This window comes from Drosophila nasuta, chromosome 2L, assembly GCF_023558535.2.
Source record: "Drosophila nasuta strain 15112-1781.00 chromosome 2L, ASM2355853v1, whole genome shotgun sequence".
Classification (NCBI taxonomy): Eukaryota; Metazoa; Arthropoda; class Insecta; order Diptera; family Drosophilidae; genus Drosophila; species Drosophila nasuta.
The window spans coordinates 10,405,020-10,424,068 of record NC_083455.1 but is presented as its reverse complement, the minus strand read 5'-3'; the positions used below and the strand labels follow the sequence as shown (position 1 = coordinate 10,424,068).

The window sequence follows — 19,049 nt, the reverse complement described above, 5'->3', positions numbered from 1 at the left end:
GGGTTTATAAAATATGATATATGTATATGTATACATATACATATGTATACATATGTATATAGTTACATTTTCAAGCATTACATTGACGAATGAATTTAAATATATTTATTTATTTATTATAAAGTAATGAATAAGAGTGGAAAACTTTGATAAAGCTTCTTAATGTGAAGTAAGCTTAATCAAGCATATTTTATAAATAAATAAACACAATTTGCTGATCACTTATTGATCACATATCATTGAAGAAAAGTCTATTGCAAATGGTAAGAAAAGTAAGTACATAATTTAAATCAATAATCTAACTTTTTAACTGATACTTATAATGGTACTTACGTATTCCAGAAATTATTTGTGAAAGTTTTTCCAGAACAACAAGCAGAATATCATACAATTCTCCTGAGAACTGATGTAGCTTCTGTTAGCTTTAGACTATGTGTGAAAACAAATCCAACTACAGCTACAACTTGCACTACAACAACAACAAGTTGGCCTACACCTGCTATCCACAATCTAGTATCCATTATCCACCTACATATTTTGACGCAGAAGTATTCATTTGGTCTGGTTAACCTTGCCCCATCCTCGGGTGCTCAGCTCTCAGCTCTCGTGCTCATTCCATCACGATGTTGTTGCAAATGAAGTACTAAATCCGCAAGTGTCAAGCGCAGGAAGGAAACAGGAACAAACTGTGTTCAAAAGGACGACGAGCAGCAGACGAGGCAGCAGCTTTCATGCGAGAGTCCTTCTCTTGTTTTTCTTTTTTTTATTTTTTGTGTGTTCTGTTCTGTTGTTGTTGTTGTTGGCATACTATAAACCATTTTTTTGTGCGCTTAATTTTTGTTGTAGCTTTGTTTTGTTTTGTTTCGTTTTGTTTTGTTTGGATTGTGGCCACATTTGTTGCGGACGTGAATGCGCCTAACCCATTTGCATTTGCTGCTTTGCTGCTTTTCTGCCTTGCTGTTTTGCTTTTGGCTGTTGCATTTGCATAACTAAAACGGAGCGCGTCGTTTTGGCAATGCTTCCATTTAACCCACTGAGCTCGTTTCCAGTCGCCGCCGCAAACAAAAGCCACGACACGTCAACACACCGACGTTTGCACACACACGTAATAATGGAAGGATACGAGGATAACAAGGATACGCATTCGCATTCCCACTCACATGCAACAGCAGCAGCAGCAACAGCAGCAACAACAGCAACAACAATAAAGGATGTGCGAATGTGCAGCTAGTTTACACCTGGCTTTTTTTTCGCTGCCTCTTCTATGCTCCTTCTCTTTCCTACGCCCACTCGCTGGTCCTTGGTCCTACTGCTTGTTGGCTCAACAAACGAAATATTTGTTTGCGGAAATCCTCAGCATCATCGTCATATCCGCCATGAGTTTAGTTTGCTGGCAAACAAGCCACCATAATGGCCATGTCCTGCTCCTAATCCATACGCAGTTCTCCAACAGCTAAGCACTCGCATCTAACTTCAACTTGTATCAAGCTGAAGCTAATTTTATTGCTCACTTTCTGAATGTTTCTCTTAATAATGATTATATACTTTTTGCCATTTTAAATTCATTCACTTCAGTCTTCAACACTTAAATTAACTTCTTGCAATACAAAGAAGACTTTATTTTAAAATAAAACTTTATATTTAGACAACCAGAGAATATCACAAGTTAAAGATTTAAATGTATACGATTTATTAAGCACACGTAATATATTACAATACAATATTGGAATATACAAAATTGCTTTATTCATTTATTTAGTGAAAATGGTTAGATCTAATTAATATTACTTAAGCACTGAAAAGTTCTTAAGCTTGGGCCAATATTCACTTCAGCATTCCTATTATATTCTATGTTAAGTGTTGTATTTTTCAACTAAGTTTGCAATGTTATTTATAGAAAAATGTATTCAATTATTCAAATTGTAGCTTAGTTTATTTAGGTATTTTGTACCATGTTCACATATTCAATTATTAAAACAATATCACAAGTAAGCAAAGTAATCTATCTTAAAGTGTATCTCAACAGAATACTCACAGGGCAGAGACACTTCGTAGTCAAGGGGCTAAAACTGAAAGGATCGACCTCCGTTGGGAACTACATAACTACAAGGTGTTACCTACTCTTGTGTACCCAAAGGAAAAAACTCAAATTCTTTTAGCAACCTTAGTCAGTTTCAGTCCTTTTATCTTGGTAATGGAATAAAACGAATACAAAAGTTAAAGTACATACATCTTTAAGTACTTAGAAGAACCGAACAAATAAAAAAGTGAAAGTACAAGCATACTTATACAAATACTTATGAAAACTAAAACAGCAAACAGTCTGAATAAGGTTAATTTGACCATACTTATAAGAAAGTAAAGTACAAACTTTGAAAGAACCAATATATCGAGGGTACACTGTACCAAATATAAACAACAATTAAACAGCAACATTTTGTTGCAATATGCAAACATACCACCTCAAGTGAGCGTGAAATATAATCACCCACTATTGAACTACGTTAGGTCAGCATTGCCAGGCTGATCGCTAGTCGTATGCGCATATATAAGTTAACTGAAGTCAATGTTCTTAAGAATGTTGAACTGAAAACGACACCAGCCACGAGTGCTGAATAAGCATTGGGCCGGATGTTGCATATTTGAAACCATTTGCGAAATCATAGGTCTCGCATTCGAAGAAGCTTTTATAATAACAAAATTGTATCACTTAGCTTTAGTCTTGAAATTGTCTTAGAAACAAACAGATACCTGAATGCATGACAACAGAATTAGAAATCTGTTGAAAATATTCAATAAATTGAAAAACCATATGGTTTCCAATTGAAAATTGAAAATATTAGACAAATCGAAAAATATTACACCAACTTAGTTCATCGAGGCATAGAAGAAACTATTCTTAAGCAGGCAGAATCACTTTCCATCACCGTAAAAGGCATCGAAAATAGTAAATAATTTGGAACTTGAAGTACAAATGTAAGCAAAAAAGGCAAAAATATTATACCCGGAAAGAACAAAATTAATTATACCAGGATTTTCTAAACATACAACATGATAACGGAGCGAACTTCTAAAGGGAGAAACCTCAAGAGATTCACATAACATAAGTAAGAAAAATTGTAATCTTAACAAACACTTGCAAAACATATCAGCATATTATTCGTCCTAATCATTAGATTACAGAAACTATAGAACGGAAAAAAGAAGAAGAATAAACCCTTCATAAACCTTTATAAATAAAACCCTTTATTTCATACCATTAAAATAAAAGAAAAAGGGTCCAAATATAATTTTTTGGAAAGTTCAGAACTCAGAAATTAAAAACATAGATTCGCAACACAGTTCAGAGAACTTTAAGAAAGACGTAGAAATAAAAAACAAAATATATTACAGGTTTCATAAACATAAACAAATTCGTTTAAAACCAACGAGCAAAATTAGAAAATTGAAGAATAGAAAAAGCGAACATAGATTTAGAATTAATACAAAAGATAGTTAAGAATGCGTTGAGCTACATAAATAATAATGCATAAAGTTTATTATTAGCTAGGTTAAATATTAGTTCCAATTTAAAATAAGCATACTATAAATATTTATCTTACTTATTGCAGCAAAATTTCAAACTGAAAATAAGATTTTTCTAAGATGAAATTCGTGTTTGAATATTCTTTTTAAGATTACAAGAATTTCTTATTCTTGAATTTTATTCGCATCTTTAGAATGTTTTATTCCCATACTTATTTTTACGCTTTTCGATCCTATTTCAAATTGCCACCAAAACTACGTATCTTCATCTTTGTGCTTACTACCAATTTGTCCTCTTCATATTTCCGCCTTATTCTCTTTCTCTCTATCTCTTTGGCAACTTTTTGTCATGACTGCCATAATCCGCGGTATTTTTCTGCTGTTTAAATTGATTTCGCAACGTGAAATATTAGAAAAGTCGCTTGGCGAATTGTTTTTGTTGTCCATCATTGGGATTCCCCACGTTTCCTTTTTGGCCGAGTGCTCAACAGGATTTCCCCCATAACATTTCGACGAGACGAACAGAAAAGTGTGGCACGATTGTCGATGTCGCCAGCCATGTCGCTGGCATTGAGTCGTGACCAAGTTGCAGTTTGTTGTGGCACGTAGCACGTGCAACGAAAGTTGCCATTGCCGTTGCCTTTCCCAAGTCCGCCCACTTTGCACACACACTTTGTCGTTGTCGTTGTCGTTGTCATCGGAGTCAGAGTCAGAGTCGACGACGTCTTCAATCCCTTGGTCTAATATTCCCTTTCCCTATTCGCAATCCCAATCTTCGTCCTACTCCAATACTGCCTGCCATTTGCGTGGGCAGCTGATTTATGACACTCAAATGAACTTCGACGCCAATGGAATAAATTTCATGTGACTCTAGCATAGAGTTCTCGATTTGTTTTGCATTATCATACCCTCTTCTAGTCGAAGATGCGAGCGACACAAAAAATCGGAGTACTGTAAAGTTAAGCAAAGTCTAAGACATAAAATAGTCACCAACTGTCTCTTATTTAATAAATAGCTACAGGATATTGCACAGTCGATACCATCGCTTGTTGTTCATTCAATTTTTAAAAGCCAAACAAAAATTGATGAAGAAATGCCGAAAAATTTGAACAATTCAGAAAGTGAAGTGAAACAATTGCTTTAGTAACTTTGACTTCGGTTGAAATTGCATACATTTTTTAAATTAAATTAAATTCACTAAGCGTATTGTTAGTTAAATCAATTTACGTTTAATATGCGAATAAAAATATTAAATGTTGTTGACTTTGTAGCAAACAATTGGAAATTCAGGGCCAATAATCTTATTCGTTTTTGAATATTTAAAGACAGCTTTAAATACATTACTTGCAAATGGCCTTAACAGTCGCCGCAACAGTTAACAGCTGTAAATAGTAGGGGAAAAGCAAGGCGAGGACATTTTTAGTACATGCTGTTAAAATCACTGTTAAGTGAGCTGCCATCAGCAATGTTAAAAGGAGCCCACGCTAACAATAAAGCTATTAACATCAGTCTAAAGCAATTGAAATTTAGGAAAATGTTATTTTGTATTTTGTATATTCGAAAAAAAAGAGTCTTTGATAGCTACAATAATAAATATGTTAAACAACATTCATAATAACGAAGCCCCCGACCACAAGCTACATAAATTTATAACGATGCAAAATAACAAACTAACAAATATTAGAGCAAGGGACAGCGCAAGTATCAATAAAGACAACACACCTTGGGAAGAGCAAAGAATCTCTTCAGTTTTGAAAAATTACAAAATATTCCGAATACAGTATTTATGGTAGTTATAAATCATTACGCACTGTCAAGCAATAATCCGAAAACTGCAAGAGCAGAAACTCTGCTGAATTTCCAATTCCAGGATTTAACAGTTGATTTTTAAGGATTATATGAACAATATTTCTGTTAATTCCTTTATATACACATTGAAGGACGTAAACTATGTTAAACCAATACCAATTTACCTTTCTTGCAAAGCGAGTTATTTTCCAATTTTCGTCCTAGAAGTTTTGTAATTTCTGTGGCTGTGTTAAATGTACTTGTTGCGGTACAAATGTACCAAATGTTCCATGGACAATTTCAAAAATTGCTGTTAAAAATGTCCACGCTAACAATAGCGTACATTGCATTAGCTAATGTTCGTTAACAGCACAAAGCATCTGCTAGCATGCTTAACAGGGATGTTACTAGATGTACAACAACTACTTCAGCTACGTTTAACATGACTGCTGTTAGCACACACACGAGTAGCGTCGTCTGTTTAACAGCGATTGCACTAACAACATGGTACACTGCGTTAGTCTGCGTGTGTACTTTAACAGTGCTTAACACAATCAACCCCTGCGCGTTTGCAGTACTCAACCCCTCTGCAGGGACACAGCTTAAACGAGCATTTTTTCGGAGTTGCGGCGAATTGAGTACTGAAAGCTGCCTCAGCTTGTTGCTGCCCACGAATAAGTGCTTGCTGCTGCTGTTGCTGTTGTTCTGAATGATGCTGCTGCTGCTGATTCCATGTGCGGTCGTCGTCGTTTCAATTGCCGTTTGCGGTGGGTGAAACCAGTACTCTAACGGGATTCCAGCGCTACGGAAGTGCGACACGTGTCGTGCAAGAGTTGCGTGAGTTTTGTGTGTCGAAGCGTCGTCGACGCGTTGCGTATTTTGTCGAGAGTGTCGGAGAAACGCGAGTTATCGCAAAGCGTAATCCAAATCAAGTTGAGGCAGGACGAAAACTGCACTTCACAAAAAAAAAAGAGAAAAAAGAAAGAGCATAATCAGTAAAGTGTGCGTGTGTTTGTGTTAACGAGTTTAATTCAAAGGGCACTGGCTGACTAACTGACTGATTGACGGACTGACGTATTGATTGTATTGCAACCGCCATAACAACAAACAATAGAAATTTAAATATTCATGAACTGCACGTCGATTGGCGTTTGTCATGTGTGTGACTGTGTGTGTGTGAGTTTGTTGCATGCCACAAAACACGACGCACTCATCAATGCGCCGCAGACACGGCCGTCAAATGTTCGCGTCAATAGCAACACAACAGCAACGACAACAGCAATTTGTGTCAAATGTCAACAAGCATTGCAACCTGCATTGCTGCATTGCAATTGCCAATTCGCAATTGACAAGAAAATTATGCAAGAATTTGAGCATGTCCAAAGTGCAATTAGACTGCGAACATGCTGCGCTATGCAGTGCTGTGCTGTGATAACGCAGATTGTGCTGCTTAAATCAACATCAAAATGCAAACAACAAACAATAAACAATTGACAGCTGATATTTGTATCAGATTAACTATGCAATACAAAGCATCAACACACAAGTGGTTGTCCCGTTCGCACTCGCACTCGCGCTCCAACACACACTCCAATTCATGCTTCCCCTTCCACTCGTTCTCACTCACTCACTCGCGCATTCGTGCGTGGCGGTCACAATATTAACTCAAGAGTGTGACATGTCTCCCCCTCCCTCTGGCAGCATATTGTGTCGAGCGTTGCCAACTTATTTGCAGAAATGCCAAACGTTTGATTAACGAGTCTCGAGTATATAGAAGGGAAAGCTGAGAGCTGATATTACTGCGCGATTACCAAAGCAATTGCTAAGCAATTTACCTGTACTTACTTATCTCTATCTCTATCTCTTGACTTCTCGCTCACCACTCAAATTACTGTCTGAAAGTGAGAGTGGGAGTGAGGGGAAGGCGAATCAGTCAGAGCAGCCAATTTGGTTGTTTCGTATGTCAGTTCTGCAGCACAACTGTTATACACACATGTCGCATGCATTCAATCTGAAGTGAAATCATGCGACTGTTTTGGTTTCTGTTCACACAAGGATCAACAGCAACAGAAACAACAGAAGCAGCAGCTATGTATTTTTAAAAGACATTTGATAGGTTGTCTGACACCTGCCCAAGTGGCTAACTGAAAACGTCAAGCAGCATTTTACATTTCACATTTCACTTTGTTCATTTCACAGTTGAAAATCAATCAAGCTCAGCTCGGTCGGCAGGCAACTGGAAGAGCCAAAAGCTGATATGTTGTGTGTATTATAAACAGGCAAAAAGGTTTTTTACCATTCGACTTTAAAAAGCCAAAAAACCAGACAAGAAAAGAAACATTGCAGTCGAGAAGTGTGCTCGACTTTCAGATACCAGTATCTTTTAATAAATTTAAAAATTCTAGCTACTGTTTAAGCCGACTAAAGCATCTTTTGCTGCCTGTTGCAATAAAACCCTTCAGCATTAAAGGGTGCCGGGTATGTGGAAAAGTCTCGTCCAAGGTTGCTTGCGGCTAAATAAATAATGTAATGCAGTGTGTGTTTTCTTTTTCTTTTTTTTCACTTGGGTGTGGCCGCTGGGAGCTGCTCTCAGCACTTGAACTTTGTTGCCTTGCAGCACTTTTTCTTATCCAGTTATCCGGTGTAATGGACTGTAATACACTCACCCACACACAGACACACACACACATACACACAAGGAGGGACAGACAGGATGTCTCTTAATTAGCTAAAAGCCATTGCCAAGCTTAGCTTTAACTAATAAACAGATTTGGCAAAGGTTTCCCAATAGGGCGACTTACGTTAAATAAAACATTGCTGTCATATTCGCTTTGAACAAATCAAACAACTATTCTTGGCATTAAATACAGGCGTATAACAGATTGTAATCGTGTGCGTTGTGTGCATTTGTGTGTGTGTTGAGTTCTTATGGCTAATAATTCATAAACACGCGCCTGTTAAGAGCTGTGTAAACACACTCTGCGACACACGCGACCTCAACACACACACGCAAAACACACACACACACACAAATGCTCGCTCACCCAATGAACTCCCTGCAACAACAACAAAGGAAAAATAGGAATTGTGAGCAGCATTCTTTTCACAACAAGCCGCTTAGCCAGCAGTAGCAGCAGCAGCGGCTCCTTCTTAGGTGCCTTTGACAAGACACACACACATTCCCATACAATTATGCGTGCTTAGTCTCATGCATGAGCATACGTATAATAAAATGCCCGCCTATGTACATATATTTATACTCAAGATGGTTACCACTGCCTTTGCTTTGCTCTTTGCTCTTCAAGCTCAAGATCCACACTCACACTCACATGCACAAACAAAAGATGTTTACATTTATTGACATGCTGTCGCGATATTGATCTGCCATCACCTTTCCTCTGCCACCATTTGCATTAGCTTTAAGATCGCCATCATAAAACGAGACAGCGAGACGTATACAGTCTTAAAGAGTTGCAGGATAAAGCGAGACAGCTAGCGAACCTAGTTTAATCTCAGAGCGTTGCCCGACTGATTAATTAAGTTGCAGTTGGAATGAAAAGACAAATAACTTTGAATTTAAACCGCAAATTAATAGCTACAACTTTGAAATAAATAATTATTGTTTGAATATGGCTATTAACAAAATGAAATGCATTAAGCACGTGCTTAAAACTGTTTAATTGGCCACAATAAATGTCGAGTTTTTATTTTTCGCATCGACTAGCAACATCAATAATAATTACAACCAGAACAACGTCAAGATCTCGCCACAAAACCGCACTTGGCCACAACTCAATAATAAATCATTTACCTTTATTGCAGAGAGCGCGCTACAAACAAAGTTGGCAGCTGTTCGAATTAAAACAAAAAAAAGTAAAGAACAACGCAAACTAACATGAAAGCCGCATTGTTTGTGTGAAACTTTTTACTTACAAGCGATTGGCAACTGATAAGGATTAAGGGATAACAGTAGAGCAAACCAAAGTAGAGGAGTCTAGAGAGGGGGAGGTGAGTTGAGTAGAGTCGAGTATAGTTAGTAGACCACACAATAAAATCCTCTCGTGGGCAATGCAAACAAAAGGCGCAAGCAACAACAACAACAACAACAACAGTTTGAGGCATACAAAAGCGGGTCAATAAGCTTACAACAACAACTCAAAGAGAGAGAGGAGCAGGAGTTGAAACTCTCAACTTTGTAGTTGTAGTCGCGAATGCAATTAAATTAAAAGAGGAAATGAGAGCAAGTTGGCAACGTTAAATTGAATAAAAGTGAAAAAAACGAAATAAGAAGAAAGAAGAATGCGGCGAGTGTTGGCAAATGACTAAAAGTGACGGGGTCACGAATGCTAAACTCCTGAAGCACAGCACAACTCAACATAGCAAAGTGACAGTGTTAAGAACACCTCAGCCGCAAAGTGTTGACGTGGAAACAGCAGCAACAAAAGGATCTATAACAACAAGCAACAGCAGTAGCAGCAACAGCAACAAAAACAACTTCAGAACATGAACTTTGCCTCATTTCTCTTTTGACTTTCGGGCAGAGAGGAAAAAACAAGGAAAAACGTCCAAGCGCACAAAATGAAGTCAAGTTGAAGTTGAAGTGTTCATCCGTAGTGTGTGTGCCTGTGTGTGTGCTAGTGTGTCACTGTGTCTGTGTATTAGTGAGTGCTCACCCTAATCAAACGAAAAGCACAAAATAAAGGCAAATGGCGTCACGTGCTGACAGCAGCAGAAGCAGCAGCCGAAGCCGAAGCAGTGACTGCGACTGCGGCAGCAAGCAAAGCAACGACAACTTTAATGCCCGAGTGTATTTAAATGCAACACAAACAATTGTTTAAAGTTGTCGTCGAAGTGAAATCACAAATTCAACTAGAGGCCAACCAATATTAACTAACGCTGAATGCCTGCAGAAATAGTTATTTTCAAACATAAACAGACACAACAACAGCGACAGCGGCAGCGGCGGAGGGAATTGCAAGCAAACCAACAACAAAATTGCCATCTCAATTTATGCGCGACTTTGCCAAGCAGCGGCGTCGACGTCGACGCAATTGCTGTACGTAACACAAGTAATGCTGTCGCTGCCCAGGTCGACGTCAACGTTGACGTCGACACCGCAGCAGCAGCAACGACAGCATGGCGAAGAAGAAAAAGTCAGTGGCGCAGCAGCAGCAGCGCCAAAGCGGCGTCAACATTGCGAACAGTTATTATAATAATGGCGTTAGTTTTTAGCATAATGCAACAGCGGCAACAACAGCAGCAACAACAACAGCAACAGCAATGGCTATTCTATAATGGTAAGTACCTCCTCTTTATACTGCACTCCATCTCACTCTCGCTCTCTCCTTGCTTCCTCCTAGCTTGCCCCTGTCGTTGTCTCGCTCTCACTCTGAGCGACCGCTAATACAACTTTGCTGCCTTGTTGTTGTTCGTGGCGCAATAAAAAATTTGTATTGCATACTTTTAGCTGCTGCCATAATATTTCACAGCAATGCAAATTATGTTTACGGCGAAAGGCGAAGGGCGATGGCGCGAAAAGTGCGCTTTTAACACAGTTCAAATTGCATTTAATGCACAGCGCAAAGTACTCAAGTGCCACAGCAACGACAGCAGCAACAACAATAGTAATGCTTTTCAATTATGTCGCATTTAAGCTGTTGTTTTTGTTTGCTCCCCAAGCTTCGGCAACGGGTAATATTTAGCGGAATTGCTCAACACTGGTTTAATGCTACATTCCACTTTATATCGATAATATTTAATGTCAGTGTCTGGTCAAGGCACAGCAATAACACGCATTCTCTCGTTTAGCATTTCTCTGACAATCTGCGGCTTCTGATTTATGGCAAGCTCAACATCTAGCTTCCTCTTCCGTTTTCCCCCCTCCCTTTCTCTCTCTTTCTCTGGCATCTCCCTGAACGATTCCATCTCGAATGCAACTCATTGCAATGCAACGAATGCAACTGCTCGGTCTGTAAAGTTCTACCGCAATAATCATGTTTTATTGCCCTCTAGTGTAATTCTTCTACCGTTGCTGAATTTTTTTTTGCTCGCTTTTTACGCTATTTATACGTCGTACACGTTGCATATATTATGCTTTAGCCTATAGGGTATTCACTAGTTGAGAGCTGTCTTTGTTATTCTCAGCTGGATTTTCACTGGATTCCGATTTGGATTTCGATTTCGTTTTGGGGTTTTTTGGTCTTATCTCATCAATAATTCATTAATATTTTTTCTCAATTGATTTATCCCCTTTTTCAGGGCAAAAACGTTGCCAACCGAAAATGAAATGAAAAAGTGGCTTTAAGTTGCCTGCCTAAAAATCTAAATAGAATTTAGGAAAATATTTGTATTATGCTGGTGGCTAGTGAAGCAATTATTTTGACCCGGATGTATCATGCACTTTTTTACACTTCAAACAACCATCATAAATATTTTGCTAATGACCGCAGCACAGCAACATTAACAAATCTTCAAAAAGTACAGCAAATTTTGCTCTAATTAATGAAATTTATGTCGGTCAACTTTGGTCCGTTAACCGGTCGACGATGTTCGTTTGGTCCACACAATGTGCGGATGGCGAAGGAATTCCCAAGTGAAATGGGGCCAACCGAGAGAGAGTGAAAGCTCCCCAAGACGGGCTAATTGAATGCAATAACTGTAGGGAGCCAACAAATCAGGGGGAGGGAAGAGAGTGAAGAGACTTTGGTCTTCGTTTCCTTTCCTTTCTCGAGACGTTAAATTTATAGTTTGAAAATTGGGTGCGGGCGTAAAGTTTGCACTTATGAATTTTGTTTGCTGCTGATGCTTGCAGAATGTGCGAGTTCTGATTAATCATTGAATGTTTGAGAGTTGCTCTGTCTTCAATATATTTCTCGTAAACAATATGCTGAGCTAATTGCTTTGAGCCTTGTTATATAATTATCAAGAGGCAAAACTAATATCGAAAAATTTATATTTGATAGGTTGCAAGTGCAGAGAGAGGAAGAACTGTAAAAACTTTTCACTCCCCTCGCAAAATTAGGTCAAGTGTGCGACAGGATATTGCAGCAGGATATTGTGTAATGCAATGTCAACGTTAATACGCCATTTGTATGTATGTGTCTGCATAATAAACTGCATAAATAAAAAGTGCACGCGATAAAGCCGCGGCGATAAATTAAAGCAAAGTCGCAGCTGCTTTCCTCGGCGCGTGCACTTAAAGTTGAGCGAGCCCAAAAGTTCTGCATACAATTTCCATACGCACAATGGAGAAGAAATGGCCTCATTTAGCGAGGGGTTTGGCTTTGGCCAACTTGTTGGTGAAGAGGCGGTTGGAAGGGCACAAAGTTTCAGTGCCGGACTGCTTAAAACTACAAGCGAAATTAAATTGAGCAAAAGCAGGAGAAGCGTCTCGACTGAGGCTGTTTAGTTGCCAGACAGTCAGACAGATGGACGGACGAACGGTCACACTGGCCAACTTACCGTTGCAGTGCAGGCCGAAAAAGAGAGAGAAAGAAGAAACAGAAAAGTTAGAAAATGAGCAAAGGCTAAAACTGCACTAATAACGTGAAACTTTATTAATTTGCTGTCGAAACGAGACGAAACGAAACGAGAGCTGCAAAATTTACAGCTTGCTAATTTGGCAAATTTCGTTTTCTACTAATTTTCACATTTCTCACAAAACTGCGGCTATTTTTCCTTGTTCCCATATTCTCGTTCTTCAGTTTGTTTTTCATTGAAGCCAGCTGACGCTTTTCCTGCCACATTGCATTTTTTTTTTTGCCACCCTCAACTACAACTTTGTATCTGCTTTCTATCGCATATTTTACGAGTCTCCGGTCCGCAGTTTGCACTCTCTCTCTGCATTCCCCAAACGCATTTTCATTAATTAAATTGCAATTTTGAGTTGCATTTTTATAGTATGCGCGTTTTTTTTTCGCTCTGTGTTTTGTTTTCGCTTGCCAAGTTAATTTTATACTTTGTTGACCAATTTTTCCCTCGCTCAGCGAGGCATTTTAATCACTAGCTGGCTGCGTTATTTCAGCGTGTATTATTTTAAAATTAGCTTGCTTTTTTGTCGTTGGAGAGTGGAAAATGAAAAGGAAAGCGTAATGACATAAATGAGGATGTGGCGTGCATAATTAAAAAGTGCAGCTCAGTTCGAAATTCGAATTTAACGGCAAATCTCGTCTTGTAACAAAGCAGTAGATTGCGACAGTCTGGCAACGCTGTGGCCATTGTATATGCACTGCAGGTGGCAGAGCGAGACGCACTGTGTACACGTGCCTGTTGCAGGCAGCAGCAAGTGTTTTCTCGCTTCGCTACATCACTGTCGATCAATCAGCAGCAGCAGCAGCAGCAGCAACAACAAGATGTACTTTTGACCTTGTTCTGGGGCCATTTTTAAATTGGCCCCACAAGAGTACTACATGTCAGCCAATTAACAAACGATTTGCTTGACTTATGCTCAGCATTTGCTTGGGTTACCATTTTTTTCTTCTTCTTCTTTTTTTGCATTTTCTTCATGTTGTTGGCAAAGGCAAAGGCAAAGCTTTTAGCTTGCTGCTGGGTTTCAGCTCAAATGCCACACTTCCGCCATCGAATTGGGTTGTTGACGTCTCTCTCTCTTTCGTCTCTTGGTTGGTAGTGAAAGGGAACCGCAGTCGCTCAGACGTGTGCCACCTACACACACACACACACACACGCGAGTGGAACTTGCCACAAATGCGGACTGGCGAAAGCCTTGTAACCATAACATAAATATTATGGGGCGAAACAATGGCTCAGCAGTCGCAACAACAAGACTAAACATACAAGCCATTACGCCATACACACATCTGGCACTTTCATGTACAACTGCGTATGTGTGTATGCGTGTGTTTGTGTGTGTGTGTGTGTGTATGCCAGCGCCATAAAGTATGCTACAAAGCAGCCATTTAACCGCAAACGTTTTGGTTGCGGCGGCGACAGCCGCGGAATTAGTTCAAATATAAACATAAATACTAACTTCAATTTCTCACTTTCTGCACACCACAAATACACAAATATTTAAATAGAGAAATAAAACCTTAAAAACTGCATTATTAATGTACAACAGCTGAGTGTTAAAGCTGATTATGCTCCCCAGTTGCCTCTTTAGCGATTGAAAAGTAAACTTTAATTTTCAGCTGCTCTTTCATCGATTTTTTATAAAAATGAATTATTTAAGCGTTTGAAAAATATGCATTATTGTTGCCAAAAATCACATAAAGCTAAAGCTTATTTTACTGCACGATTGAAGTGAATACTTAAAATGCATAAGACTTGAAAATATAATATGTTTTGTTTAAAACAAAATATGTAAATATGTAAGTTGTCAACTAATAAATTGCTAAAATAACAAAAAGCTAAATTAAGTGCACTATGCTCTAGATTTTTTAATGTTGGTTCTTAAGAAAAAATTGGAGTACATAATCATCGAAACTTGCTGAGAAGCGAATCGACTGCGCAGCTGCTCACAATTTATTTAAAAATTCGCCATCCGACAAGTATTTTTCTAACTTGCAGCTTTTTGAACTAAATAAATAATAATTTTGTAATAATCAGATTTATGGCAATTCTAATTTATAGATTTCAGACTTAAGATATGTAGGAAATAAAGAAGCAATGTGTTTTTTGACACACTAGAACAATTCATCTTATAAGTACCTAATATTGACTTAATGCTTGCCAGGTTAGATTATAACAATTAGAAATGGTCAAACAAGTTGATCTATGCCTAATGGAATATAATGACGAGGTTTAGAAAATATAATTAAATTAAATAACAATGAGAGTAAAATTGTTATGATTCATGATGAACAAGCTACAAACATGAATTATTCAGAAGTTGGAGAAATGACACTGTTTATGTTATATTTCAAATTATCTTTGAAATCTGTGTTTTAACAGCTCAATCCTAAGAAGTGTCTTCAGTATTAGCAACAGGTTGACAACAGTATCGAAAGAAGTGTGCTTGTTGCTCCATAAGCTAAGGCAATTGAAGAAAGGGAACAATTCAATAAGGGAAAAGAAACAATACATTAAAAAGTTACATTATACATTATGCATGCAAACAAGGTCAAGGCAAGCCGCAACAAGAAGAAAAAAATCCGCAACAATGGTGACAAAGCAACCAAACAAAAGCAGACTCAACCCATGAAAGTTGAACTTTCACTCTCCAACTTGAGGCATCCCACAAAATTTGCAATCAATCAAACCATCTAATTGCTATTTGATATAGTGCACTGATGTCCTTCAAAAGCCACAAAAGTTGTGCCACAAGACCCGAAGAATGTGAGAAACCGAAAGGAGACAGACTTTTACATATTAAATGATATTAAACGAAAACGCATTCTTCAATGCGTTCCAAGATATTGTGGTTAAAAAAATGTAGAACAACAATGCAACATGTTACACTGTCTGCCTGTCTCAGGCTGTTACAGTTGCTGCTAAAAGTATGCTGTGGGTAAGGCTGCTGCCTCATATGTTTTAAAAGAAATACAAGTGAAGCAAATGCAATGCATTCACAGTTGTTTTTGTTGTTGCTTTTACTGCTGCCGCCCTTGAGGTATTCAGGCTGTCAGGAAAAGAGCTTTGGATGGCTGCCTCTTCGTATTTTTTTTTAGTGCAAATGGAATTGCTCTCTGTCCGACACGTCTTGTGAATGAGTCAGCCGCAGCTGCAGCTGCACACCTTCCAATTGCCAAGCACTGCCAAGGGAGTGAGTTTACAGTTTGGCTAAATTGATTAGCAGCATGCTAAAGCAAGGAAAACTTTAATAAAGGGAGCAAAGACAAAACAGTCAAACTAGAAACTAAACTAAAACTAAAATTCAACACACAAAAAAAAAGCTACTGTGAGATATCTGCTATCAATTTTCAATAAAACATATTCTTCAAATATACCCAAAATACACCACAAAAATATTAAAATATACCGCAGATACACGCAACCCATTTTTAATAAAATCTTGTTCTTATAATACACCAAAAATATACCGCAAAATACCGAAAAATATACCGTAGGCTATATTTAGTATATCAATAATGTACTGTATTCAAAATATATCATAGACTACGAGTATATACGAGATTGCCAGTCAAGGTAATTAAGAATCAAGAATACATATACCTTATGGGGTCGAAGATGACTCTTGCTGCCTGTTACATACATTTCCTGCAGCCACAGACTTATAATACCCTTATATGTGTAGCAGGTATAAAAACCTGCCAAGTGAGGAAAACAAAAAAAGCATACATTTCAGGGCAGAGTGTCTGGCGCAGATTTGCGTGTTTTCATTTGCCAAAATCAAACATGGCAATACGCACTCCATTCATTTCAATTTCTTAGACCCTTTTCGATTTGCGTTTGCCATTTTATTAACACATTTGTTTGCTGACTGCCTGCCTGCCTGTCTGGAATGGCCTGGCTTATCGGTCATGTTGCGCTTTCGGCATTTTTCAAGCTTTGGATTTCGATCTAAAATTGTTTTCGGCCAAACTTTTAATTTGCTGGCAAAACTTTGCAGTTGTGTTGGCATAGTTTAATGATTCATGATGCGAAAGTTTCACATTACATGGATCCAGTTGCAAGACACTTTCACAAAATGCTGCAAGTGACAATGGAACAACAAGTCACGAGTTGAGGACCGAAAACAAATGTTTGCAATAAGTTCGTTGAACAAAACAGCAAAAATACTAAATTCGTAATTAGTCCGAGTTCTATCTATGAATTAAATCAAACTAGCTAGACGTTTTAGTGCGTAAAAAAAAGTTGTTTGGAGCTGAATTTTTGCAGTTTAAACTAAATCATAACTTCATATAAAGTAAAATATAATTAAGTGATAAGGTATAATATTATACATTATTACCTATTAAAGACACGTACTTTTAATTTAGTTGAAACTGTCATAAGAGTATGCTAATAATGATTGCCTTTCATCTTAAAGAGCTGCTTGTAGCACTCTTTAGCAAGTTGATGAAGCTGTTGCCAAGCAGAAGCTTCTATTGATGTCAACATACGTCAATTCTCTCTCTCAATGATGACTTCAATTTCGGTCTGGCTGGCTGTTAAACACAGCCACTGTCAGCCTGTGTTTCTAATGTGCATTTCACTGAGCTTTCACCAGTTGAGACTTACCTTTGTCAATTGGCAAACTAAAGTCAACTACAGTTGCTGCATTTTCTGCTCAACAATCTGTTTAGACAAATGGCCAGCAACAACCTCATTCTCAACTTTCATTCTCATCTCTGACTAACTGTTGATGATCCTGTGACACCATTTTGCGAGTGCTGTGAACCGAATGCTGATTGAGCACACTTCTCGCCAGGAAGAGAACTCATTGTTAAATCGCTTTTGCAGCCACCTTGGCCTTGCCTTCACTCTGAGAAAGGACTAAGGACAAAGGACTCTGCGTTGACCAACAAAGAATGCTAATTTTTCATCATATCAATGTTAGTACATTTGTATTTGTGGGGTGTCTGATTGCAGAACGGATCTCGGAGGGGGGCAAAACACAATTTGCATTTGCTTCGACGCCACGCCAGGATACCTTTTGAGCCGGAACAGCAGGATATCAAGGACGAATTGGTTTGCCTTGTGATTGCTTTTGATGTATGACACGCATCGATTTGATTTTGATTTGTTGAGGGTTTAATGCGCTACACCATCCATTCCCCATTCTACATTCCGTATTTCCCTAGAGCAGCCCCATTACTCTGCTGTCGATGCCAACCAACAATAGTAGCTCGGAGGAGAGCGTTAAATGTTCTCTCGACCCCGGCATGAGCTCGAGATGGCTCGGCCTGGCCAACGGCTAATCCATTAAAGCCATCATGCATCATTTTCGCATTGAAGTTAGCCAGGCGCAACTGGACGCCAGCGGCAGAGACAACGACAGCAACGGCGGCAGAGACAGAGTTTTGCTGCACCAAAATGCGACATGCAACACATGCCACATACCACTACTACATATAGTGGCAACTAGTACTAGACTAGAGTACTACAACCAGCCAGCACTTAATACCTAATAGTGCAAAAGGGTATTATAATTTAGTGACATATTTCAAAGAAAGAGAAAACAAAGTTACATTCTAAAAAATAAAAGCAAAGTTCTTGAATTTATACAACATTAAATTAACTCCGACTTTCATCGATTTACTTTCGCATTAAAAATTAAAGAATATTTCCACATGAATATAATATTGTTGTAAATTTGGAGAGGCAAATATTCTAATTCGTTGCATTTTTTTCTACCACATTCTAAAGAATAAAAATTATTGAATTCAAAGGTTTTAAAAAAAATTTCATTTCATAAAAACACCTTTTTTAGGCTTTACAAACCCAATATAAAAATGGGTTTATTTTGCAATTCTCGTTTAGAATTTTGGTCTTCCACTAAGAATTTAAGCTCGTAGTTAAATGTGTAATTCGATCAAGATAACGCTTAAATTTCGAAGGTTTTATAAATTGTTTAGGAATTAAAGGTTATAAAGTTTATAAAGGTTATACAATAGTTATTTCCTAATAGGAATACATTCCGAATAGATTAAGAGTAGGCTCATAAATTTCTTAAACTATAGTTGGCAGATATCTGAGAGTCGAGCAAACTCGTCATGGCTGTAGCTCGCTAACTTGTTTGGGCTTCTTGTTTCCGGTAGTTTTGGTGGCCATAAATGACACGACGAAATGAAAATGCTGCCAAAAGCCCATGGAAAATCGACGCATTTTAAAAGCTT

General features: G+C 38.1%; 1 protein-coding gene across 2 annotated transcripts in view; it reads left to right on the top strand.

Annotated features, from left to right (window-relative positions):
• The first annotated feature begins 6,083 nt into the window (after positions 1-6,083).
• The window catches only part of LOC132790936 (uncharacterized), a 36,095-nt gene continuing 23,129 nt past the window's right edge, over positions 6,084-19,049 (top strand). Inside the window, exons 1-2 of one of the 2 annotated variants that reach the window (XM_060799707.1) lie at positions 6,084-6,150; positions 9,136-10,610. In XM_060799707.1, the coding sequence (XP_060655690.1) occupies positions 10,214-10,610 (397 nt within the window). In that variant the 5' untranslated portion in view covers positions 6,084-6,150; positions 9,136-10,213. Of the gene's footprint in view, positions 6,316-9,135; positions 10,611-19,049 lie in introns of both variants that reach the window. The other variant, XM_060799699.1, reaches the window with a different exon arrangement.